At 34.7% G+C, this 26,312-nt stretch overlaps 1 protein-coding gene across 1 annotated transcript in view; it reads right to left on the bottom strand.

Annotated features, from left to right (window-relative positions):
* Window positions 1-26,312, bottom strand: part of LOC106906235 (contactin-associated protein-like 4) — a 92,585-nt gene that overhangs the window by 21,470 nt on the left and 44,803 nt on the right. The window contains exons 8-16 of the mRNA XM_088004678.1: window positions 24,926-25,193; window positions 23,596-23,745; window positions 19,992-20,163; window positions 12,499-12,605; window positions 9,430-9,549; window positions 9,141-9,341; window positions 6,107-6,269; window positions 3,770-3,897; window positions 2,353-2,523 (exon numbers count right to left, since the gene is read on the bottom strand). Of these exons, the coding sequence (XP_087860804.1) occupies window positions 2,353-2,523; window positions 3,770-3,897; window positions 6,107-6,269; window positions 9,141-9,341; window positions 9,430-9,549; window positions 12,499-12,605; window positions 19,992-20,163; window positions 23,596-23,745; window positions 24,926-25,193 (1,480 nt within the window). The remainder of the gene's footprint in view (window positions 1-2,352; window positions 2,524-3,769; window positions 3,898-6,106; window positions 6,270-9,140; window positions 9,342-9,429; window positions 9,550-12,498; window positions 12,606-19,991; window positions 20,164-23,595; window positions 23,746-24,925; window positions 25,194-26,312) is intronic.

The raw sequence follows: 26,312 nt of genomic DNA, 5'->3' as shown, positions 1-26,312 counted from the left end.
GATTTATTTCCCAAGGACAAAATAATGATTTTGTAAATAATATAATATATATGAATATTACATATGTAATACACATGTGATAGTGGGATGGATTACATATGTATTACATGTGTTACATATAATACATATTATATGTAATATGTTTTATATGTAACATACCTATTATATATATATATATATATATATATATATATATATATATATATATATATATATATATGTAATATAATGCACAAATTTCTGATAATTATTGAGTCAGTAAGTTATGTATTTCATTAAATTGAGGACAGGAGTAGGATTAAATTAAAGTGTTCACTTCTTCCTGCTCCTTTTCCAATGGGGAAGTTTTGTTAAGCTACATTGGTTTTGGTTATGCATGGAAGTTTTCTGTTGCTTGTTTTCTGGTTTTTTAAAAACTAAATTAAATAAATAACTGAGTGAATGAAAATGGAATCCAGTGTAACTGAGGTTGGCGATCAGTAGATTTAAAACACAGCCTAACATATATCTGACTGTGGGGAACAGAAGAGAGTTTTTTGCTGGGATTGGTGTGAAGTCACAGAATGGGTCCCCGACTGCAGGGACTCCTGCGTCTTTTACGACCCAATACATCATCTACGAGCTCCGCAGAAAAAATCCACCATGAGTTTATCCCGAGGCCAACAAAAACCCCAGAACGAGTCAAGAGTGAGGAGCAAAACGGCAAGAAAAGGAAAGACAAAACCATAAATGCAGCAAAACCTGCTATGCACACTTTAAATATCCAATGGTTTATTGAACAGGGGAAATGTGCAGCTAAACGCTTTGTGGGAGGGAGTTTCTGCATTCATAAGATGTTTTGTCAGCAAAAAGCTAACTATGCCCCGGAGTCAGAGCTCTTCAGTTTTATCTTCGTAATTAGGGATCTTCGGTTTCAGCTAAATCAATTGAAACGTGAGAAGGAGGCCTTGGGCATGACATCATCGGCTGCTTTTTTTCCCCTAAATGCTCCAATAAAAAAAGTTTAAAACAGGACAAATATATTTTTTTTTTGGTAGTTTGGGATGTTCTGTATTTGTGAACTCCAAGTTGTGGCATTTTAGAGTCCACAATATAAAAATCACAAGATATCAGAAATTTATGACTGTTTTTCAGTGTATACACACAGTACCAAAAGTGTTGCATCTACACTGCAAAAATAGAAAATATTACCAAATATTTTTGGTCTAGTTTCTACACTCTCAGACTCAACTAGCTTACAAGTAATTTTTCAGTAAGATATAGGAACTTGTTTTACATGGAGCTAAATTGGAGCCATAAAATTGGTCAAAAGAAAAAAAAAAAACAGAAACTGAAAAAACCCACTTGAATCTGAAAAGTAAATTTGACCATTTTTTTCAGTTTCATTTATCTTTTCTTTCAAACAAACCTTATGGTTGCTAGTTAGTTCCATAGTTCTATGTCAGTAATTTGCTCCTCTGGCAGATTATTTTACTCATAACACTGTAAAAATGTCTTGTTTTAAGTGAAAAAATCTATTCTCTGCTGTCTACACTGCAAAAACGCAAAACCTTACTAAGTTTCTAGTGCAAATATCTTAGTGCACTTGAAATAAGACAAAACTAATTTACAAATAATTTTTACCAAGAAATAGGTGCTCGTATTATATGGGGCTAAATTGGGGCCAAAAGAAAAAATCTTGAAAAAGTAGTTTTGAAAAAAAAAAAAAAAAGTTTCAAATCTTTGTTCAGTTTCAATTTTTTTGTTTTAAATTTGAAAATAAATTCTCATTGTTTTTTTATTCTGAACAAAATTTAAATTGAGGTCATGGAGCCTCAATTTAGCTCCACAGTTTTACGTCAACAATTCCTTTTTATTTATGAAAAATCCTAGTTCACTGGCAAGAAGCTCATATATCTTACTAAAAAGTTGGTTTTGTCTTATTTCAAGTGTATTAAGATATTTGAACTAGAAACTAAACCAACAATACTTGGTAAGATTTTGTATTTTTGCAGTGCAGAGCCTTTTGAATACTGAATATTGCACTGACACAGCACTGTCTGCATTATTTTATACATTTTCATTGTTAACTCTAGAAAAAAAGCAGCAAACAGGAAGAAAACATTTTGTTGAGTCAACCCGGATGGCTCAAGTTTTCTTTCTTCAACTTGTGCGTTGAACTTTAACTCAGAAGAAAGTAAGCAAGCAGAGAAGACCTTTCCTCCTCTGCAGTTCAATATTAAAACACCTGATTGCGAATCCTCTCAAGGGTCGAGCTCCAGAATAACTATCAGAGCTGCAGACTGTATTCAGATGGAAAACAACATAAACCCGTTCAGAACAAGACAGCAGAAACGTGGAGGTGTCACTTACAGCTGAGCTCTATTCGAATGAAGTCCTTGATGCCGAGGTTTTCAAGGAAAAGCCCAGAGGAAGACGTCGTTTTAAACAGAAAGGAGATGTCGGCGTTCAGCTCTCCATGAAAGGTGGGGAAGTGAAGGTACGACGTCTCCTTGTCAAAAAACGCAGCATTCCAGAAGTTCTCTGCAAGAAACAAACAGTTTTCTGTTTCCACCTAGAAAGACTGAGGCAAAACTTTCCTTTTTTTTACGTGCGTGTCGCATATATCACATTGGAATAAAGCTCATTAAAGAGAAAACTCATTATGAGGGCTGTATAATGGAAACCATGTAGTAAACAAATGAACCAACTGTTCGGCTAATTAGGTGAGGAAAAAAGGCACAACAGCAGCTTTGCTATCCCATTTATGCTGATTTATGTTTAGGCATTTATTTACTAACTCATTAAACTTAATGGATAAATTATAAGCATTCATCACAAGTAAAATATATCACCTAGTTTAATTTATTTTACATTTTCTATTGATAGTTATTATTACGTAGCATAAGGGAGCCATATTTTAGCGAGCTGTCTGCTAATTAGCAAGTTTAATTTGCTGCAGTGAAATGTCACAACAACAAGTTAAATGGAAAGATGGAGGCTGGAAACAGAACCGGACGATTTGGGTCCAAATCATCAGATTACATTTATTTTTAAAATAAAAAGAAGAAAGAGGAGGAAGACAGGATTAAAATAACAAATGAGATGCAAAAGAAGAGAAAAAAGAAAATAAAGAAGAAAATGAAAAAGAAAGAAAAGTAGAAGGATGGATAGACAAAGAGGTCAACAAAGAGAAAGAAAAAAATGAAAAGAAATATAAGAGAAAAGAAAGAAAAAGAAGGGAAAAATGGAACATGGAAAAAAGAAAGGAGAGAAGATAAAAAACAAGTAAAAAAGAGGGAAAGAGGAAAAAAGATTATTAGGAGAAAGATAGAAATCCAAACAAAAAAGAGAAAAAAAGAGATAAAAAGAGAGAAAAATAGAAGAAAGAAAAAGAAAAGAAAGAAGGTAAGAAAGAAAGAAAGAAATGAAGAAAGAAGGAAAGAGAGAAGAGAATATGGAAAAGAAAGAACTAAAAAAAGAGAAGAAGAAAGTAAGGGAAAAAATGAATGAAAACCAAACATTTTAACCAAAAGTTCACCAGACACATGCCTGCAGTTTTTGTTAAAGTTTCCTAAGTTTTTGTTAAGTTTAATGGAAATATGAAAATTTCCACTAAACTTTATATTTTGGTCCGTCTGATGGTGTAATTTTTAAATATTAAATCTTGTATGGCTACTTTTCACTTTTACTTCAGTTAAAATATGTTGAAGTAGTTTTGCTCTTACTGAGCGTAATTTTTGGGTCCCGCCTCCCCCCCGCCCCCCCGAGGTCACGCCCCTGGACTTACTGTCTCCATGGCAACGGAGAGGCCCCACCCTGTAGGCGGCCTCTGAACCCGGACGGTGAATGTCTCCCAGCACCAGCAACCGGACTGGGAGGCTCTCCTTCTGGGTGAGAAGGTCAGAGTCCTCAGTCCTGAGAAGGCAGAAGAGAAACAGAGAGCAGCAATCAGATGTACACTGCAAAAACAGAAAGTCTTAACAAGTAATTTTAGTCTAGTTTTAGTACAAATATCTGAGGACACTTGAATTAAGACAAAACTTACAACACATAGGAGTTTGTTTTAAGTAAATAATTTCTTAATATTGATGAAAAAGTTCTAGTTTCACTGTCAGATTATTTCACTATTGAAAGTTGAAGAAGGCTCTACACTGCAAAAACAGAACATCTTACCAAGTAGTTTTGTCTAATTTTGAGTGAAAATATATCAGCACACAAGATAAAATTAACCCACAAGTAACTTTTCAGCAAAATATAGGAGTTTGTTTTAGTAAATAATTACTTAATGTTGAAGAAAAAGTACTACACTGCAAAAACACAAACTCTTACCAAGTGTTTTTGGTCTATTTTAGTGCAAATATCTTAGTACAGTTGAAATAAGACAAAATTAACTTACATGAAATATATAGTAGCACATTTTATGCCAATAATTCCTTAAAATTGATAAAAGGTCCTGGGTCCATTGGGAGATTATTTCACTTAGAACAGGAGAAAAATCTCTTGTTATGAGTGAAATAATCTGACAATGGAACTAGAATGTTTTTTTAAAATAAATATTTAAAAATTATTGACTTAAAACAAGCTCTTACATCTTCCTGAAGAGTTACTTGTGAGTTAGTTTTGTCTTATTTCAATATCTGCACTGGAAACTAAAATAAACATACTTGGTAACACACTTTGTGTTTTTGCAGTGTAACAAGAAAAGGTAAAAGTTTGCCCACAGAAAGTCAAACTAAGCTAAAAAAAGTGGAAGAAATTATGTTTGGAAAGCAAACACTTTGCTTCGACTAGTCATTTGTTCTCACAGGGTTAGTTGAGGATGTGCTGACAGAAAAAAATAATTTCAGCTGACACGTCTTAAGCGTCAGTGTTAGCTTAGTGATTCATTTGCACATCCAAGCCGACTCTTCTGTTGCTGCAAAACACAAGAATGAAATAATGTGGGATTGGATCTGACAAGATACTGGCAGCAACAAAGTAAAGCAGAATTTAACAGGAGATAATCAGAGATTATTGTTCCTGGAATAGAAGATTCCTCAAATCACAAAGGAATTTATGAGTTAAAAAGTTTCAGGAACTCTTTTATTATCAAAACGGTTTCTGTTTGGGCAGAACATTAAGATTAAACAATGAGGTTACTGAAAAGGTTTAATCATCCACTAGTGGGCACTAATCTGCAGTGGCGCTAATAATGGAGCCGTTTCTTCTACTTAGCGTTTTAGCTCACTTTAGCACACTTCATTCCTACTAAATATATTTATACCAGTTAAATTCTGAATCAGTAATTATTTGGCTGTTTTGTAAATTCTATGTTGAGTATGTTTTGATTAATATTTCTGCTGTTCAAGTAGACGTTCATATTCATGCTTTTATTTTGAAGGGCATGAAGGTTGTTTATTCTTCTCTTTTTTCCCCAATAACTTTATTTAAAACAAGAAACTGATATTAATATAAAACACACACTGTAGAGAACAATATATAAATATCAATGCAATATCTAAACGTAGTTTATAACATGTAGATCATAATGTCAAAGTTCAGTTAATTCTTGAGTGGTTGAAGTCTTTCAGATGTAGATGTAATTAGAACTGAAGTTGGTGATTAGCTTTGGCTAGACTATGTGTGAAATTTGACATTGTGAGAATAAATTTGTCTTAATGGAAACAAAATAACCTTGAAAAATCTCACGTTTTTTGATAAAAATTGTTTTTTCAGTTCTGTCAAAATTGGTTTCTTTCAAAAACTGAAACGAAAACTTTTTTTTTTTTTACATCACGAGTCACATGATCAACAACTGCCTGTTACTACAGGAGGAAACCACAAAGAAGATGACAGGAAGTAATTGGGGGATGATGGTGTGTCATGTTTTTAATAATTTATTGTGTGAACAAACTTACAAACGTTTTTGATCATATGATTCATGTGATGCAAAAAAGTATCTTCATAGCAGTTTTGCAAAAATAAACCAAAATGATTACCAAAAAAACAGCTCATCCCAGGACAAAAATATTTTATCAAAAAATCAGATTTTTTTTGTTCTAACTGGGATGTTTATATTAAATAAATTTAATTTCAAAATGTCTTATGATCAGCAGAAATGCAGCTGCAGAATAATTCGGCGTACCATAGGTCATAGTCAGCGTCACAGTTGCAGTAGAAGCTCGAGTCGAGGCAGTTGTCCTGCAGACCACATGCGCACTGCCGGCTGCCGGGCAAAGCTTCGCCCCAAAAGTTCTGGATCTGACCCGAAGCCGGGCCGCCGACCCACCAGCTGAAAGGAGTCCCATCTAAAACAAAAGCAAAGCACACATCACTGGCTCACATACAGAAAAATAATGGAATAATTTACATTTATTTAATAGTTCAACATTTTTAAATACAGATAAAATATATTAATTTGAAAAATTGTGATAGCAGTGCAGGAAGAGGCAAAAGCCCAATGTTTGAAACTGAAAGAATATGTGAAAACTTCTTTTTTCAGTTACAAAATAATTTTACAGTTTCAAATCTTTTTTTTCCAGGTTAATTTTTCTTTTCTTTTAAACAAACTTTATGGCTCCAATGTAACTCCATATAGCTCCCGTCTATGAAGTAAGAATGAAACTGCACTTTTGATTTAAAGTGGTGAGTAAATGCTTTGTTTCAACTTCTTGACTGTCGTAAAAAAAATTGTAGACTCTTAAACAGAGAAGACTAATAAACTTAAATTCCTTTGGAAGGTAGAAATGATGCACCTTTATTCCCCTAACGGATTCTGTTTTTAAGTTCACAGAATCGGAAATTAAAGCTAATGAGCCCAGAATACATCTGTTAGCAAGAAATGAGTTCAGTCACAGTAAAAATCTCAAAAATCTGTCTGTGTTTGTGTTCTCCCAACAAACACAAACACACACACACACACACACACACACACACACACACACACACACACACACACACACACGCACACTCGCACGCACAAACACACGCACACACACACACGCACAAACACACACGTTTGTTTTGCTATCTTTGTGGGGACTTTCCATTGACTTCCATTCATTTCTACTCATTTCTACAGCCTAAACCTGACCTTTACCCTTTTCCTAACCCTAACCATCACATACCTAACCCTAACCCTAACCAAAACTCAATTCATACCTTAGCCCTAACTCTGACCCCTGACCCAAAAACAGGGTTTCCCCTCGTGGGGACCAGGCTCAGGTCCCCACGAGGAGCGACTGGTCCCCACAACGTAGTATATGTCAGGAAAATCGTCCCCACAAGGTATTACAAACAAACGCACAAACACACACACACACACACTCGCACGAACAAATACACGCACACACACTCGCACGCACAAATACACGCACACACACACACACACACACACACACACGTGCACGCACACACGCACACACACACACACACACACACACACAGATGCAATGCTTTTTGAACTAAAAAGAAAAATAGATTTACAAGGACATTTTCTTGGCATCAATGTAGCGCCACTGCTGTGTGAAAAGTCAATCAGTGACAGTTTATGTAAAACGTCTCCAACATAAAATTTTCATTAAATCATGTTTTTTAATTCTCCCCTAATTAACAGATTTAGCAAATTAATCTCTCTATTATACATAAAGTAATTACCCAAAGCAGCTTCTGCTTGTCTCGTCTGCCAACACATGCAAGTCTTTAAGATTTCTGGCATTATTGGACTGTCTGCACTTCAAAAACAAAAAGTATTTTCTAGTGTAAATGAAATAAGACAAAACTTGCAGGTAACTTTTCAGAAAGATACAGGCACTTGTTTTAAGTTGATAATTCTTCACTATTGTTAAAAGTTTCTAAAAATTTTAACAATAGTAAAAGATATTTTAAGCAAAAATATCTGCCAATGTAACAAATTTTTAATTAATATACAGAATTTATTGACTTAAATCAAGCACCCATTTCTTGTTAAAATGTTACTTGTAAGATTTTCTCTTATTTCCAGTGTTCTAAGACGTTACGACGCCGTATTAGGCCCGTTGCAGACAGAACTATAAGAAAAAAAAAAGTAAAAGTTCATTTTTGCCAAAATACTCAGGAATTTTCTTGAGAAACCTTGGAGATTTCTAAACTTGAAAAGCTGAAAATTTGCTTTAAACCCCCCCCCCCCCCTCAAATTTTAAGATTAATCTGAGAAACTTTCTAGAAAAAAAATTCTGAGTTTGAAAAAAAAAATTACTTTTGAACGACATTTAACTGAAGTCCTAAAAGGGGTTTTAATGTTTTTATCTTTTTAATCTTTTTCAAAATGTCTTTCTTTTTCTAACTGTTTATTCAATGTCACATGCTGGTTTTATTTTAATTATGTAAAGCACTATGAAATGCCCTGCTGCTGAAATGTGCTATACAAATAAAATTTGATTGATTGATTGAAAATTTTCTCTGAGTTTCAAAAGATTATTCTCTAAATGTCAGAATATTTCTCAAATTTTTGACTTTTCAAACTCAGAAATGTTCAGGTTTTTTTTCCAGAAAATGTCTGAGATTATTCTCTAAATTTCAAAGTTTCTTCTTTTAAATTTTCAACTTTTCAAGATCATACAATTTAAATTTTTTTCTGGAAAATTTCTGGGGTTAATCTCAAAAGTTTAGAGATTTTTCTTGAAAATTTTTGACTTTTGAAACTCAGAAATTTCAATTTTTTTTCCAAAAGGTTTCTGAGATTATTCTGAAATGGGTTTTGGTGAAAATCTACTCCTTTTTTATATTTTGTTCCATGTATAGAGGCCCTAATATTCTGCCGCAGATATTTGTGGATTTTGTGTTTTTGCAGTGCAGACGAGCCCAGACAGGAAATAAGTGCCGTTTTCTCCTCCTCTCCCTCTCCACAGAGTCTGAAGCTCATCAGACTCTGGGCTCTTTAATTCTTTCCAACAGCCTTGAGCTGCGTATTTAAATCCTTGTTTAATAAAAGAATAAAATCTGATGATTTCCAAAACAATTGGTGCTGCAAAGTGGCGGTGATAATAAGGAAGTGAAATTTAATTAATGTTTTAAATAGTAACTTAATGGACTAAATCAGCAGTTCACTCCACTCTGTCCTGGTTTCAGATATAGAAAAGCTTACTTTGCAAAGCTGTTGCCTCCAGACATCATTTTTTTTTAACGTTTCCGGATCTTACCCAGGCTGTTGGAGAGGCGGGACTTCCTGCAGTGATAGGAAAGCTCCTGCTCGCAGTGCTCTGATTGGCTGATGACGGCGGAAAGCTGCTTCTCCTCAGACGGATACAGGAAGCTGGCGAAGTGTTGGTTAGTGTCAGCGGAGGCCTGGACTGGAGTCAGCTCTGTGTTATTATGCTGGATTATAATCCACGTCTGGTCCTCTGGAGGACACAAAATGACAATAACGCAGCTTATTAAAGGTTTGTGTGAAATAAAAAGGAATCTACATTTTTAATTATGTTGTTTTACCCGTCATGTTGCAGTAAACGAGCTGCGGTTTGATTGGTCCGCTGCCGTCCACGTCGACGTAAAAGTGACCCGACGTGTCGCCTTGGTGTTTGTAGACCTCACACGATGGTTCGTATTTGGCTATGCAGGAAAAATAACGTTACTGGATTAGGGATTAGGAACACTGAATAAACATTATTACTTTTCTTAATATTCTGACCTTTTAAAAAAAAAAAAAAAAAAAAAAAATTCTGACTTTTTTCAGAAGTATTACTTTTTTCTAAGAATTATTACTTTTTTCTCCAAATTCTGACTTTTTTCCCAAAATTCTGAGATTAAAGTCAAAATTTGAAAAATAGTTAATTTCATAACAGCTATCTATAATTTGGAGAAATAAAATTTCATATCACTTTCTTTCATTATAAAATTCGTAAAACTTAAAAACTGCACGTTTAAATTTTGGTTATTATTACATTATTATTATTATTATTATTATTATTATTATTAAGTACACTGCTAAAACACAAAATCTCACCCAGTATTTTTGGTCTAGTTTCTACTGCAAATATCTTAATGTGCTTAAGATAAGATAAAACTGACTTTAGTAGCTTTTCAGCAAGATATAAAAGGTTGTTGTAAGTCAATAAATTCTTAATATTGATGAAATAGTTTCAGATTATTTCATTTATAACGCTGAATAAATGTTTTGTTTTAAGTAAAATTAGTTTCCAGTGCAATGAGTCATTTTTCCTTTTCTTGCTGAAAAGTTATTTGTGAGTTAGTTTTGTCTTATTTCAAGTGCACGAAGATATTTGCACTAGAAACTAAACCAAAAAAAACTTCAACACCGTCAAAACTACAATCCTGCAGATAAAAATATTAAATAAATATGATCCGTTTTGTTCTTTTAATGAGGGAAAAAAAGTATTAAGGATATTTTTAGCACTTGAAAGTCTTTGGTACTTAAAAATATTAGGCGTGATGAAAAGAGAAGCAGCATTTAGGAGCTGGGAATTGACACGGTGCTTTTCGGAGCTCTTTGAAGACACAAGTGGGAGAAAATTGTGGCTTTCATCTCCAGCAGGATGCCGTCCCTTTGTTCTCTCCTCCGCTATCCCCCAGTGGAAAGGTGACATTTCGTTCCTGCATTATGTATCACCAGGGATGATGCTATTTTTGCTAAGAAGCAAAGTATGAAATTTAGATCAAACTTATCTGAAAGTCTCCAAAGACCTGCAGGTAAAGCGTCACGATCGGTAAATACGAGCAGGTTTACAAATGCATTTGGAAATAAAACGTATTTAAAACTAAATTATTTAACTCTTCTGTTAAGAAAAGCGGAATAGAAACTCAATAATCGATTTGTACTAATTATTTACAGTAGGATATCTGCAGGTGAACAAGAAGAAGAAGAAATCTTTAAGAAGTTTAAATAAAACCAGATTGTAATTTACAAAGCATAATGAAGTTTCACCACTTTGTTTGGTCGATTCCCGAATGAACTGAGATAATTACAGGTTTTAAATAACAGCAGAAGAAGAAATGCACAGGAATATTGACTGCTGAGGGACAGATGGTCTAATTAAAGTAAGCTCAATAAAAGCATGGCTGGAATAATAACAGTGTGTCTGTTGACTTGGTTTGAAATATAAGAACAAACTTTTATACGTCAGCATTCGTCATGAGTGTTTAGACAAATGTAGAGGAAGAAGCAGACAGGAAAGATCATTTTCTTTCTTTACATCAGAGAAAATTTAAAGTTTACGTTTGAAAATAAGATACATCTTAAAGTATTTATTCTTAAGCTTTGAATAAAGCAGGAAAAATGTAAAATATGAGAAATCTCTTAAATGTTAATTCAATAATTTTCACTTTTCATGTAAAAAAATATATATATATTTAAAAAATTAACACAAATAACATAATAAAATAATCCTAAATTATAAATAAAATAATAAAAATTTTAATGATTAAATTATTTTTCCAAAAACAGAATAAGAACAAAAATGCTTATGTTGGGGAAAAAAATGTACTAGAAACATCCAGTTTTCTTTTTTTTTTCTAGAAAATTTCGGAAATTAATCTAAACATTTTGGGGTATTTTCTAGCAAATGGCAGACTTTTCACGCTCAGCTGTTCCAAGGTTTTCTAGAACATTTCTGAGATTAATTTCAAAGTATTTGAGTTTTTTCTAGCTAATTATCAACTTTGGAAGAAAGAAGTTGTTGAGAGAAACTCAAAATCAGAGAATAATCTCATAAACTTTGGCTTTTAAAACTCAGAAAGATCCAAGGTTTTTCTAGAGAATTTATGATTGAACTAAAGAAAAATGTAGACAACATTTGGAAATGTCTGAGGTTGAAAAGTTGAAAACCTGTAAGAAAAAAAAATGAAATTTTGATATTTCAGAAATTTTCTAGAAAAAGCAAGAAAATCTCTGAGCTCCAGAAATCCAAAATTTGCAATAGAAAAACTAACTAATAAAATAACTAACTTAATTTCAGGATTTCTGTAGAAAAAACTTGAAAATTTCTGTGTTTTAATAATCAAAAGTTTCAAAGTTTTTTTCTAGTCTAGAAAGATTCTGAGATTATTCTGAAAATTTCTGAGTTTCTTCGAGAAAAAATGTGGCTTTTAAAACTCAGAAATTCACAAGGTTTTTCTAGAAAATTTCTGATTTCAATCTCAGAATTTCAGATATTTTTGACAGAAATTTCCTCCGTTTTTCCCTTTTATCTAAAAAGGCTCCAAAACGCCGTGGTAGTAAAGTCTGCTAAGTTTATCTGACATGTTTTATTTTGAATATATTTTTCATATGAATGCAGAAGAAGCTCAGTGGAAGCATGAGACTGATTTCACACACACAGATTAGTAATCCCGTGTTAATCTGTCGGTCGACAATGATATACACCCCTCTACTCTTCACGTTATGTATTGATTTATATTTGATGTATTTTTTGGTATGTTTTGTTGTTTTTATTTTTTAACTTTGATACTTTGTCTTTTAGTTTTTATACTTGCTGGAGCATCAATTTGGGACACAAATAAATCTGAATGTGCATTTTGGCCGTTTCCCGCCTGGACGCTCACAGCTGTGGCAGGTGGCTCCTCGGTAGCCGCTGTTGGAGCAGTTGCAGTGGAAGTTTCTCCAGGACTGAGTGCATCTTCCTCCGTGTTCGCAGTGACTCGGCGAACACCTGCAGGGCAGAAACAGAGAAACGCACAAACAACTCGGCTCAGTCTGCTTCAAAACTTCTTTCAAAGTTTCTCAAGGAGGTTCACAACATCTGATCTGATGAAGAGGAGTCAAGCAGAGGCCGGGATAAAAAAAACCCATACATGAAATTTAAGCAGCCTGACGACCGGGTGGGTTGTTCTGAGATGTAACACCCTTCTGCCCATCTGCCGAGGGGATCCAAAGGTGCTGCTCGATACATGCTCATCGTGAAAAAAATTTATAAAAAATAATAAGTCTTGCCGCAAGGATGATCGTCTGTTTTAAAATAGTCTGTTGATTTTCTACAATGATTCTTTTTACTGCTGTCTTTTTTCTTTTATTATTCTGGCAACTACGATGGTGAATTAGGGCCATTCTAGACAGAAAAAGGAGTAAACTTTCACAGAAAAAAAAAATTCTGAATTTGAAAAGTAAAACATTTTCCAGAGAAACCTCAGAAATTATGAGGTCTCAAACTTTTGTAGAAAAACAGGAAAATTTCTGAGTTTGCAAAGTTGCAATTTGCTAGAAAAAACTGGCTTTTAAAAGTCAAAAATTGGTGAGGAAAAAGACTCAGAAATTTTTAGATTAATTTCAGAAACTTTCTAGAAAAAACATTTATGGGTTTCAAAAGTAAAAAAAATTCCAAGTTTTTTTCTGGAAGATTTCTGAGATTATTCTCTAAATTTCAGAGTTTCTTCCAGCAAAGTTTTGACTGTTCCCCACCTGGCCTGAGGGGGCGCTGCAACAAGAACTACTGGAAGAAACGACACAAAAACCTCTGATGACGAAACTCAGTGCAACTTTCTTCTTTATGAAAGGTAAACAAAAATATAGCGGTGTCAGATTTTAGTGGTTGGAGGATTTTTCTTTTGCTTTTAGCAAAAGAAGATGAGTTATTTTCCCTGCTAGCGCTAGCTTAGCACGTTTATTTTGGTTGTATTTACCCAGAATGCATTTGAAAGGTTCAAAAGACCTGAGAATGGAAAGGAGTTTCACTTTCCAGAAGGACAATAAGTCCAAACAAACAGCTAAAGCTACAACCAGATGGTTTTAATCAAACATATTTATGTGTTGGACAGATCTGAACAATACCTAAAATTAATTCAGAAAACAGCCCAAAATTAAGGGTTCCACAACTATTATGACAAAACATTTTAAAGTTGGAGGAAAATGAATACTTTTGCGAGGCGCTTCATAGCGAGACACAAACTCCAAACTTCTCAACTTTGCTTTATGTTTTGTTTCAGAATCTGGGCTCAGACTGGCTGTGCTGCTTTCATTCCCTGCAGAGCCGTTTGTGAGCTGCTGCCATTACATCTAATTACTCGAGTCAGGTGCAACGTAGTATTTAAGTTTATTAAGGTGGGCTGTTGCAATTAATCACAAATTAGCTTCATGCTAATGACTTAATTTGCATAAGGAGTCCATGACATACAGTTAAGCTTTTATTTCTTATGTTTTTTTTATGTCATTTCACAATCACTTATCGCGTAAACAAAGTTATTCACGTGTGATTTTAAATGTTTTTCTTATTAAATTGAAAAACTGCAATTGTAAATTTGTGTTTTTGACATCAACAGAATACCAACCAAGTCTTGCTCAAGAAACTTGTAATAGAAACGCAGCTACAGAGAAATTGTTTTTTTTGTTTTGCTTTTTTGTAAACAAACGTAAATAATTGCTTTTAAATTTATCCAACCAAATGTAAAAGAGCAAAATGGTGTAAGAGAAAAGCAGAACATGTGGGATATAAGTGGGACTGAGTGGAAAACGGTTCTGATGTTCAGGAGTGAAGCAGGAAACCGGGACCTTTAAGTGGAACAGAGCAAAAATAGCGCTGGCACGTTTTCCTGCACTGAAGTTTTATGACCTTGATCTCTGATCAGAATTACGGATTTTTCCTTTTTTTTTATGTCAAATTTACCGAGCTTTGTATAAAAATCTATAATTATTTTTTCAAATACCTTCTACCTTTTATTTTCTTTTTAGAATCTGATAAAAGTGACCTCTGAGGTGAAAAACATAGAAACGTCATAAAAAACACACATTGCAGTTAGAGAAAGAATAAAAAATAAAATGTTTTAGAAAAACAGATTCTTTTTTGTGTTTGTGAGAGAACAAAGATTGTAATTCATCTTTTTTCTGCACACTTGGCATGTTTTAGCTGCGACCTTGCAGAGTTTGAAAAATGAATCACAAAGAAACAGAATCCATAATGTGACTCGGATTTTTGTTTCAAGGCTTTTCTTACAGGATCAAAGTTCAGATTTATTTATTTTTTCTTTTACTTCAGGTCATTGGAATTTAAAACAAAGTAGAGATGAGTGTTTTATTTTTCCTTAGCAATTCTTTTTACTTTGTTTAAGGTAATACTATATATACCTTTATAAAAAAGCTATTAAAAATATGAGTTGTTTTTTGGCTGACATTTAATTAGAGGCAGTGCATTAGACCAGTGTTTTTCAACCTCTTTTAAGCCAAGGTACACTTTTTTAATTGAAAAAATCTCGAGGCACACCACCAACCAAAATTGTAAACAAAGATACTCTGTAGTCGCCTACATTACATATATAGTCATTCTTATCAAAGTGTCTTGAATAGGAATCAAATAAACACAAAAATGTATTTTTTATCACATTTTACATTTCTTATTTCAAATTGCACGCAACATGTCCACTTCAAAAATACACCTGAACAGGGCCACAACACTGTGGTGTTAAATTTAAAGAAGTTGTAGAAAACTTCAAAGTGTTTTACAAACTAACCCACAAGCATTATTTTAGCCAGATTACAGAAAATAATTCTTATTCTGAAAGAAGCAATAATATTTGGGAAAGATTTCACTGTTACAATATGAAGATTTGCATACAAAATGTTAATATCTGTATATTTTACCCATCTAGTGTGAAACCTGTGCAGGTTTGGATGAAAACAGCTGATTTCCTGGCAGAAATTGAAGAAAGACAAAGCTCTTCCTCAACAGCTCTGAGTCTCTCTCTGGTTTCAGTTTTTATAGTATCCAGGCTTGAGAAGCTCATTCACACAGACATGTTGTGGGAAATGGACCCATGTTCTTTCCAACTACTGCTAAGCTTCACTGTCTTTTCCATCACTGTCGTCACAGCTAGATACGATGCTCTCACCGCTACCTGTAACATTCATGCATCACTAATTCTCTTGTTTTAATGTAAAATGCTCTGTACCTACTGCCATCTAGTGGTAAGAAAATTACATGATTACTCCGCTAGTCACTACTAACCATGGTTTCGTTCACATCGAGCTTAAATGCAGCGGCTTTATTTCCCTCTGTAGTGCCAGACCGACAGTCCTCAACTTAAAAGTTGCATCATATGAGTTTGAAAACATTTCTCCGTCGTGCCTGCTGCTAGCATGTGGTTGTTCTAAATGAAAATCAACGCGTTCTTCTTTGATTTACAATTTTGACTTCTAATGATTCACTTCCTGCTAGAGAGCCCCCTGGTGGTTGAAGAAAAATACACAGAAAAACCTCACCGGGCTACAATCCGCATGGTTCAAAATTTAGGAAAAAAGTAGCAGCTTATAGTCCGGAAAATACGGTACCATAGGTGAAATTGAATAATTTCCACGGCACACCTGACGATCACTCACGGCACACTAGTGTGCCGCGGAACAGTGGTTGAAAAACACTGCATTAGACAACATGTTAGAAGCTTAAAAACTGAAATAATATTTATTTTAGTAATTGGTTATTCTATCAACTATTACCACAGATGCTGGAAATTAGGCGAGGGCATTTATCGTATCGTTTATCATTCATCGTGATCAGATTTTCATTTATTGTTGTCACAATAAATTCCAGTTAGTTATGTTTAAAGCCCCCAAAACTGTCCTTATTGTCAGAATTGATAGATTTACATTTTTTCCACACTGATCAATAAAAGCATCAATAAATAGAAATAAATTTTAAGATGAAGTTATGGTGATTAGTAAGTCTGTCGCAATAAGCAATAAATCAATTAATCGGAAATTAAAACGATCTAGATAATTTATTGTTTTTCTTACGCCTCTCTCTCTCATGCCAGCTTGGTGCTCTTGGAGGCCCCCTGGTGGTGTGGAGGCCATAAGCGCAGCGGCTTAACTCGTATATTCTTTGGTAATGTGAGCTTAAAGGGTGACAGTTTGTTTACCAAATAATTGTGTTTAAAAATATTATCAGATAAGTGGCTTCAGACCGAATAACAAAAAATTAAATAAACTGAAGATACAGATGGAAAGAAAATGAGGAGTATTTATATGAACAGAAGTATTATTGTCTTTTATTATTGAAACAGCTTTTTCCCACTTGCCATCAGACTGCTGAACTCTTAACCACACTGCACTTAAAATCTGGTCTCCACTTTATACCTTGCACATGTACAGAACTAAATAACTTCTATTTTACTGTCATTCCTGCACTTTATATTTTATATTTATATTCATATTTTATACTGTATTTTATTTTATTCTGGAGTAACCTCACAACATTGAAAGCTCAAAACACTGTCCTGAGCCGTATGCAACGAAATTTCGTTCTGTATACACCTTGTGCATGCAAAATGACAATAAAGTCAGTCTAAGTCTAAGTCTAAGTTATCTTTTCATATCAGGTTGTAAATTAAATGCAAGGTCAATTTCAAATTATTTGTCTAATGGGTTAAGTGTTCCTCAGCGTGAAGACGTCTGAGAAACACTGATCTAGATTTAGAAACTAATTTCCATCAGTGTGTCCCGTCTTCAGGGTGATTAACGTTTTGCACGCGCCTCCATCATGCTGCAGTGTTAGAAAATAAAAACTTTTTGTTCAGGTTTGACTCTCTAATCTCTCCTGGATTACTGAGATTCCAGGTTTCCAATCTTCTCGGTTTCTATCACCGCCTCCGGCTGAGACAGCACAGCAGCTTTCCAGACATGCTCACTGTCACTGGTGTATTCTGGGAAGACTTTAAGCTACGGCAGAAAACGTGCCTTTCTGTCTGAGTTTCTGCTGCTCCTGTACAGGGATTCATCATCACGTCTCTCTTTTATTCACAAAGTGGTTCAGCTCAACATGCAGGCCATTAAAATGCAGCTGACTGACCAACAGACTCCCAGAATGCACTTTGCTAATATGCGGCGAGTGAAAACTACATTTTTCAAATTTTAACAGTGAAACAATTTCTGTTTTATGCAAGTTAGATTTTAGAAAACTGCTTCTATGTCCAGAATGCCTGAAGAATTAGAGAACCTTTAATTATTTGCTCCAATTTCAGAGGTTTACATACACTAACATTACTACGCCTTTAAACAAACCCACAGATTTTACTGATTTGTAATATTCTGATAAGTTTTTTTTATTACTTTGCAGTTAAATGGCAGCAGATCTGTTGATTTATTTCACCTCAGACACACTGTAACAGAGAACAGGGACGTTTTCTGTGTCAACAGGAAACTTTTCACTGGTGCAGAGAGCTATCACATGTGGAGTACCCCAAGGTTCAATCCTGGGACCCTTCTTATTCAGTAAAGATGTGCTCAAATTACAACAGGAAACAAGGTATGCAGATGATGCACAGCTCTACATTACAATGTCACGCATTTATGCACTAAACAAACGCTTAGAACGAATCAATGCATGGAGGTGAAAAATGTTTGACTTTTGAAATATTTTCAAATATTAATCTCAAAGTTTCTGAATTTTTCGGAGGACATTAACTCCTCTTTTCTTTTCTATCTACAATGGTGCTAATACTAAGCGTTGCTTTAAACATGCCAAACCCATAGGGGGCAGTGTAGTCCAAAGCTAAAGTCTCTGTCAGCCAATCAGATTGCTTCAAAACAACCACAGCTTCCTGTTAGGAATCAAACATGGCGCCAGGAAGTCACATTTAGGTTGAACTACTTTAAATGCTATATTAGAATATAAAGTTAATAACATGCAATGTTCATTAGGAATCATGTCAAAGCAAAACTGTGGTATATTGGCACATTATTTTAACGCAGAACCAAAAATCTCTGTTTACCAGTGTCCATTTTGGTTGGAGTTTTTTTTACATAGTTTTTAAAGATCATTTGTATAAATTAGTAGAAGGTTAACCAACATGGCGACTCTTCCAAATATACTATGAAAAAATGTTTGACTTCATGTCAGAACGCCAGAAAAAGATGCCACATGTCTTTAAATAAAGTAAATATTGGTTTCAGCTCTACATGCACCTCAGGTCAGACGTATTCGGTGTCAGCCTCTGTTCTTATAACCTGCATGTTGTGCTGCCGTACTATTGTCTGAATAGTGAATTGTGAATTGTGAGACCTGACAGTGAATCCATGAGAAACACAAAAATAACCAGAAAAAAAGCTGAAGTGGCTCAAAGTCTTCACTGAGACAAACACTAAGATCTGAATTTCCAGTTTTTTGACATTTTTATCCATAAAGCTTTAAGGCAACCGTTCAAAAACTCTGAAGCTCACTGTTGGTTGCCATAGCAACTCAGAAAACCAAAAACACTCCTGCTTTGTTCTGGATGTCAACAACATATTTGTCTGAAACCCCTTTGCAATGTGTCAAACACTAAAGTGATGCTTAAGGACTTTTCTAGTTGTGTAAAAAGCAAATAACCTTCATTTTATTGTTTCCACATCATTAAATTGTTTCCTAGTCAAATGGACAGGAACAGAGTTATGGTTTTTAAATTTCAATTGTTACCCAAAAGAGGAATGAAACTGTTAATTTTTCCACTAATTCCCAAATTTAGCAGCACATACTTTAAGCTGATTAACCTCCAACGATAGGGAGTTGTATTGGTCCACTGCAAAAGCACAAAACCTTAATTTTGTCTAGTTTTTAGTGCAAATATTTTAGTGTACTTGACATGAGACAAATTAAAAATAATTGTTAGCTTCAAAATAATTTTTCAGTTTCAACATTTTTTGTTTTGAAAAACTTTATGGCACCAATTTGCCTCCATAGATTTCATCAACAATTCCTTAGTATTGATGAAAAAACTCCTTTATTTTGCTGAAAACTTAACTTGTAAGTTAGTTTTGTCTTATTTTAAATGTAATAAGATTTTTGCACCAGAAATGAAACAAAAACACTTGGTAAGATTTAGCATTTTTGAAGTGCAGTACTTTAAAAATTAAGTTTATCTAAGTTAAGTTTAAGTTGCCATGTTAAACATAAATAAAGGAAGTTAAACCAACTTAATTACAAATTATCTTTTTTAAGTTGGAGCTCCATTCTCTTTTTTAAGTGCACAGTAAGACATTTATACTAGTAACTAAACAGAAACACTAGGGAATATTTTGTGTTTTTGCAGTGTGTTCATCTGGAGTCAACACAGGGTCAAAGTTCAGCTTTACAAACCTGTCAATGATGCCACACATATCAATCTTCAGGTCGCTGTAGTTTCCCAGACGTCTTTCTTGCACTTTTATCAAGTCGACCGTTTGGCCGTCCAACTTCAGGAGACGCATGCATCCCTGAAACCCCTGAATCGGGTTTCTGCAGCTCAACCCGCCTCCGTGAGCAGGACAGCCTGGAGGCACAAACACAACGAGCCGGATGGTAAGAGGAACATCTGAGCCGGAAAAAGGGCAGAAAATAGAGATGATCTGTAGTATTTATTAACAAAGAGGTCAAACTGACTTTGGAGTTTCGGATTGAAAAAATAAATATTTCTGATATGAACTCTTGTGCAGCCAAAAAGATAAATATTGAGCCATTAGCTGCGTTTCTATTGGTCATATAATTGAACAATTAGAAATTTCATAATTAAATTTGCCTTGTGAAAACAAACCAATTTTGAAAACAGTTTTTTTTGTTAAAAAGTTCTGAGACTAAGATGAGGTGGTTTGTGGCTGTATAAACATTTGTTTATTTTAATTTGTGTTTCTAGTTTAATAGAAACACAAATTGCAAAATTGTGTTTTTTTGACATTGATGAAATGTTGGCAAAGTTTTGCAAACATTTGAAACGCGGCTGCGACTGAATGTGAACGATTCACCTTGTTGATCACGAGGCTCTTAATGCGGAAAGATGGTTTCCATTGCAGTTTTTCAAAATCTATTTTGATAACTTTTTATGAAAAAAATATTTTTTTTATTTATTAGTGTGTTGCTAGCTTAGCCATTGCCTCCCTTTGCTATCTAGTTTTACCAGCTGTGTTTCCATTACAATTGTTCTCAAAACTTTGATGATATTCTGCTAATATCGAAAAAAATATAATTTCACAATTGTGGTGTTTCCATTAAATAAGAAATATGATTAAAATCACATGTGAATGTTTGAATAAGTCATTAAAGAAATACGCTGCGCCATCATCCTCCCCCACTTCCAGTCGTCTTCTTTGTCGTTTCCTCCAGAAGTAACATCCAGTTGTTGATTAAACCAATTTCAATGTGGCTGAAAACCCCCTTATCCCTGGTTAAAAATGTTTTCACAAAAAACTTTTTTAAACTGGCGTGTTTCCATAAAGCAAATTTATTTTCGTAATTTCAGTCGCTGATATTATGGTTAGTGGAAATGTAGCTATTTTCTGAATTGCAGAACTGCATTGTTGAGAAACAATGGGTTTTTTCTACTTTGACAAATAAAAGTGTCACATAAAACCACAGTAAGACACATTGATGTTTGTGGTCACAAAGTTAAAAAGTTCAAAGCGAATAGATGCATCAAGTAAAATCCTCAGAAAGCAACGGCATAAGGTGAAAACTAAACCGTCACATCTTTGTTGCAGTGTGATTTCTGATCATAAGTTGTATATTTTGTGTTCCTGAACAGGTTTAGACTTTATCCTGCTGCCTGAAAATCCATTTAATTGTCATGTCAAGGATGTGCAGAGAGAGCTGGTGCAAAATCTCTGACATGTCAGCAACCCTGGAATCTTCTTCCAACTTTAAAATCACCAAAATGTCACTTCAGCCTAGAAGAGATTATTTGTAATTAATCTCCAGCATTTCAAGGATTATTTGTTGTTTTTTGAGGATCCTCTACAAAAAGTGTAAAATGAAACCGATATTTTTCTCTCTGTTGTGTTTAATTCAAATTATGCAAGCGCTTCCTGAAGAACTGTCTTATTTTTTTAGCTGGTTTCCCTAAAACACCTTTCCTATTATCTCTGCCTATGGGATGTGTTTTTTCGCTAGAGTCCTCTCTGCCTCCAGGCACAAGAAGAGTCTTATCCTGTGGAGAAAAAAAAAAAACTACGTGTATCATCCTTCAGAGATTTACGCTTTAGGTTTATCCTGGATGATGACACAGAGTGGCCAAATACAGCGACTTCGCTGCAGGCTCTGCGCTGCTCCAGTTAAAGACGGGCTGACAGGAACACAGTTCAGCTCATGAAAACAGGAGAAGAAGAAGTGAATAAGATGACACACTGCTCTGTGTCACTTTCAATTTTAGAAACATAGAAGAAGAAAGAGAAAAATGGTGAATTTCAAAAGGGACATGTTACATTGAGTTAGGTGGGAAGTAAATGCCTCTTCATTTACGATTTATGAGTGAAATGATGATCCAAATACATGCAGCATATTTACCAGCTGTAAATAATTGCAACTCCTCCCAGGTTAATCAATAACTGTGTAACACTTAAAGTACATTATTGGCTGTCTGCACCATCAAATAAATATTGATAAACTGTAACTTAGAGTCTCACACTCCCCTCCAAAGCCGCTGCACACATAAAGCAGTGTAAAACATCAATTTAATGTTCAGTAATCATTAATTCAGTGGAAAGAATGAAGTGCAATCTTATAGTATGGACCCGTCACATGTTATTGTTCAACAATAAATCAGGAAATGTGGCAGATGGGCACAACGCTGGAGGGCAAACAGCTGATTATTTTACATGCTATCTGCAGCCGTGCCGCTGCGGTAGAACGACTCTGTTGACTAAATGAAACCCAGAGAAGTGGTTATGATTCATTTAGTGCTTCGCTCCTCAGCAAAGTGCGCTACACACAGACCTGTTGCTATAGCAACTGACAACAACGTCACGGTCTCTATTCATCAGAATTCAACACCAGAAAGCACTCAAACATTTCCCACACAAAGAACAGAACATTCATTACGTTACAGTTTAATGTTTTCAGCTTCAGTTTTGCGATTATTAATAAGTGGTAGCTGCAGTAGATTAGCTACTGCTGCTAACAGCTAAGCTAACACAGCAGTGGTGGATTAGCTAATTTAAACATCGGCTCTACTGATGATCTGTCAGAGTTGATGTGCCTTTTTTTATTTATATAACTGAACGGAAACACACCAAATTCCACACCACATCCACATGTCAAGGTTGTCATAGTCAAGCTAGCATAACTAGCAAAACCTTGCAAAACACTAACTTGTTATTTAGTGTGCAACATTTTGCTCAGCAATTTTCTCATAAGGGGAAATGTGCAGTGACTTAATGTGCTACAAAAAAGTCCTAACTAAAGGGAAAAGTAAATGGAAGATGGTTTAACCCAATAACAGGAAAACGCAGCACAATAACATCTGTAGATTATCATGCTTTATGTCGCCGCTGCGCAAAAACGTCTTTCTGATGGAGCTCATCTCGGTTTTGGCTCTGCTGTCAACATCTTCCTTTAATCTGTATCAAAACAGATAAAACGTGTTTTTTTCTGTTTGAGGTTATAATTTTGACTTTTGTTACCTCAGTAAAGAAAAGTAGGGGAAGTTGTTATTTTAATGAGAAAGAATAAAGAAAGTATGTTGGACTGTGATGCATTAAATTAGGAGCAAACAGAAAAAAAGAAATTGAGAAAAGCCTGACTCACTACAACCTATAAAAGATAATTGTTTCTGCAGTACAAGCTTAAATTTTAGCCAGTGTCAACAGTTTTACCATCTTTCACACTGAAAAACTTCTGTATGAAACATAAAAGAGATGTTTTTTTAGTCTCTTCCAGTCTGTAAGACGCATTAAATACCAAACATTAATCAGATCTGTGATGTTTTTGCTCTGACCGCCAAAGAAGAGTTGACTGTCTGCGGCGGGAGGAAGAGGGATGCTGGTGTGAGCCGTGGCTCCTTCGTCTCTGTCCACCGTGACGCTCAGACGGTTTTCCATCGAGTTCAGCTCCACAGAATGCCACTGGCCGTCATTCAGACCCGCTCCTGAACGTACGCACACACAGAAACAGCAGCAAGTCACATCACTGCACTACATCTCCATCCATAACAGGCACATACCTGATTAATTTAGCTTTTTACTCAATAAGCTGTGACCTATTTTCACTTGATTGTTTGATTATAAGCAACTCTCTCAGCATTATTTACATAAACCTGTCTCAACAAGCAATAAATTAATTAATTGCATGAAAAATTAAAATGAGGTCAATAATTTCAGGTTGCATAATTTATCATTTTTCTCTTTCTACCAAAAACTGGATGATAAAAATCTTCAGTCTGGTGTTTTAGACTCAAATAGGACAGGTTGATGGACAGGTTTGCAAACAAAAACTTCACAACTGATTTTATTTGTTATTTCTTTGTTGATATGATGCTAATGTTGCAGTGTTTCCATTAAACAAGAAACAAAATTAAAATCACATGTAAATAAGTTTGATCACACAATAAATAGCTAAAAAACATTGTCGTCCTACTACTTCCTGTCTTGTTCTTTGTCGTTTCCACCAGTAGTAACATCTGGTTCCAAAACACACCATTTTAATGCAAAGGAAAAACCCTATAATCAAAAAAACAGTTTTTTTTTCTAAATTATTGTGTTGAAGCAAATTTATTTTTGTATTTCCAATTTGTGCAATTTTGAGATCAGTAGCTGCGTTTCCATTACAACTGAGCTCAAAACTTTCCCGCTAATGTTAAAAAAAAATAAAATTTCATAATTGTGGTGTTTCCATTAAATAAGAAGCATGATTAAAATCACACTTAAATAAGTTTATTCACACAATAAGTCATTGAAAAACACAATGCACTGTCATCGTCCTATTACTTAATGTTATCTTCTTTGTCGTTTCTGGCAGTAGTAACATCCGGTTGTTGATCATGTGACTCATATGATGCAGAAAATTTTTTCCATTGCATTTTTTATGAAATAAACTAATTTTGATACAGCTGAAAACCCACCTCATCCTAAAAGAAAACTTTTCATCTAAAAACGTGAGGTGTTTTTTTCCCCAAAATTTCTGTGTTTCCATCAAACGAGTTTATTTTCGTAATTTCAATTTGTGCAAAGTTTTGGCCATTGGAAATAAACTACCATGAAAATTCCCTGAGTTTGTTTGTAGTTTATCTGACACTGAAGCCAAATTAAGCTGACGGGATCCTGACTTACCGGTGCTGAGCTCCAGCAGAGAATTTCCCTCTTTACTGATCTGAAGGCGAAGCCTGGCTTCACTCACATACAGGAAGACTGAGCCTTCCTGCTGCTGGAGGTCAAAGGTCAGCAGCAGCCCTGCCTTGTTCCACGTCCTGAACTGTAGCGTTATGGAAACGACCCCTGACAGCCATGATGTCAGCACAGGCAGCTGGAGGAAGCTGTGAGAGTCGGTGAACGTCACGGCGACAAAAACCGGCTCGCTGCAAGAAAAGGTCATGTTGCCCTGCAGAAAGAAGAGACAGGGAAACGACTGAAGCAGATGACAAACATAAATATTCATCAGCCGCAGCAGCGTAATCAGTCCGACTGCATGTCACAGAGGTCTCATCTCGGAGAAGTGACACCTGTACCGCCATATTGATAATAGAGTCAATTAAAAACATGAAGGTTATGCACCAATCTCAGGAAGCATTCTGCCCCAAATCTCCATAAACTATTACAGAAACCAGAGAGTCATGCCTGAGGCGCTTTGAACGCTTTAAAAATAAACTTCAGAGTTCAAATCATATCTAGAATAAGTCATAAACTTCTGCCTGTTCTGTTTCCTTCGATGCTGCTTCCTTTGCTTTGGGCTTCAACGATAATGAAAGAGAATATGATGACATTAAAGATGATGATGATGATGATGATAGCTCTGACCGTTAGCATAAAAATGAAAGATGGCGCCAGATACGGTCAAGCTAGTCCAGAGTTTAAGATCGTGATTTCATGTAAAAAAAATACAACAGATCACCAGGGGGGTCCAAGCTGTGGCCCGAGGGCCGATTTTGGCCCTTGGACTCAACTTCAGCTCAAGAATATGTTTATTGAACTTTTTATTTCTAATCAGGGTAAAATTATTACCAACATAATTTTATTACGATGAAAAACGTAAAAAATTACATATTTTTAGACTTTTGTAATAAGTAGAACCACATTTCATAATTTTTTTTATTTTGAAGTTTTATTTAACTTATTAAGCTCAGCAAACTATAACAAGCGTTTTGAAATCCTGTTCACATAACAGAATAAATTTATTCAACCGATTCTAGAACGATTTGAAAACAAAATGTCTTTTTTTTTAAATAAAGCAAAATAGTTTTAAACATTTGGATTTACAATGAATAATGTAAAATAATAAACTACTTTGATTGACTTAAGTGTTTTTTTTTTTCTTGCACTAAACGCAGTGGATAAAAATGCTTGGAGATTTGTAATTTAAGTACAGATAAATCCATAATATAATTTTCTGAGCTCAGCATTTTGATTCATAACATAGCATAACATAACATAACATAGCATAGCATAGCATAGCATAACATAACATAACATAACATAACATAACATAACATAACATAACATA

This window comes from Poecilia mexicana, unplaced genomic scaffold, assembly GCF_051168715.1.
Source record: "Poecilia mexicana isolate PSO_F unplaced genomic scaffold, ASM5116871v1 scaffold_4, whole genome shotgun sequence".
Classification (NCBI taxonomy): Eukaryota; Metazoa; Chordata; class Actinopteri; order Cyprinodontiformes; family Poeciliidae; genus Poecilia; species Poecilia mexicana.
This window is presented reverse-complemented; position numbering and strand designations above follow the sequence as displayed.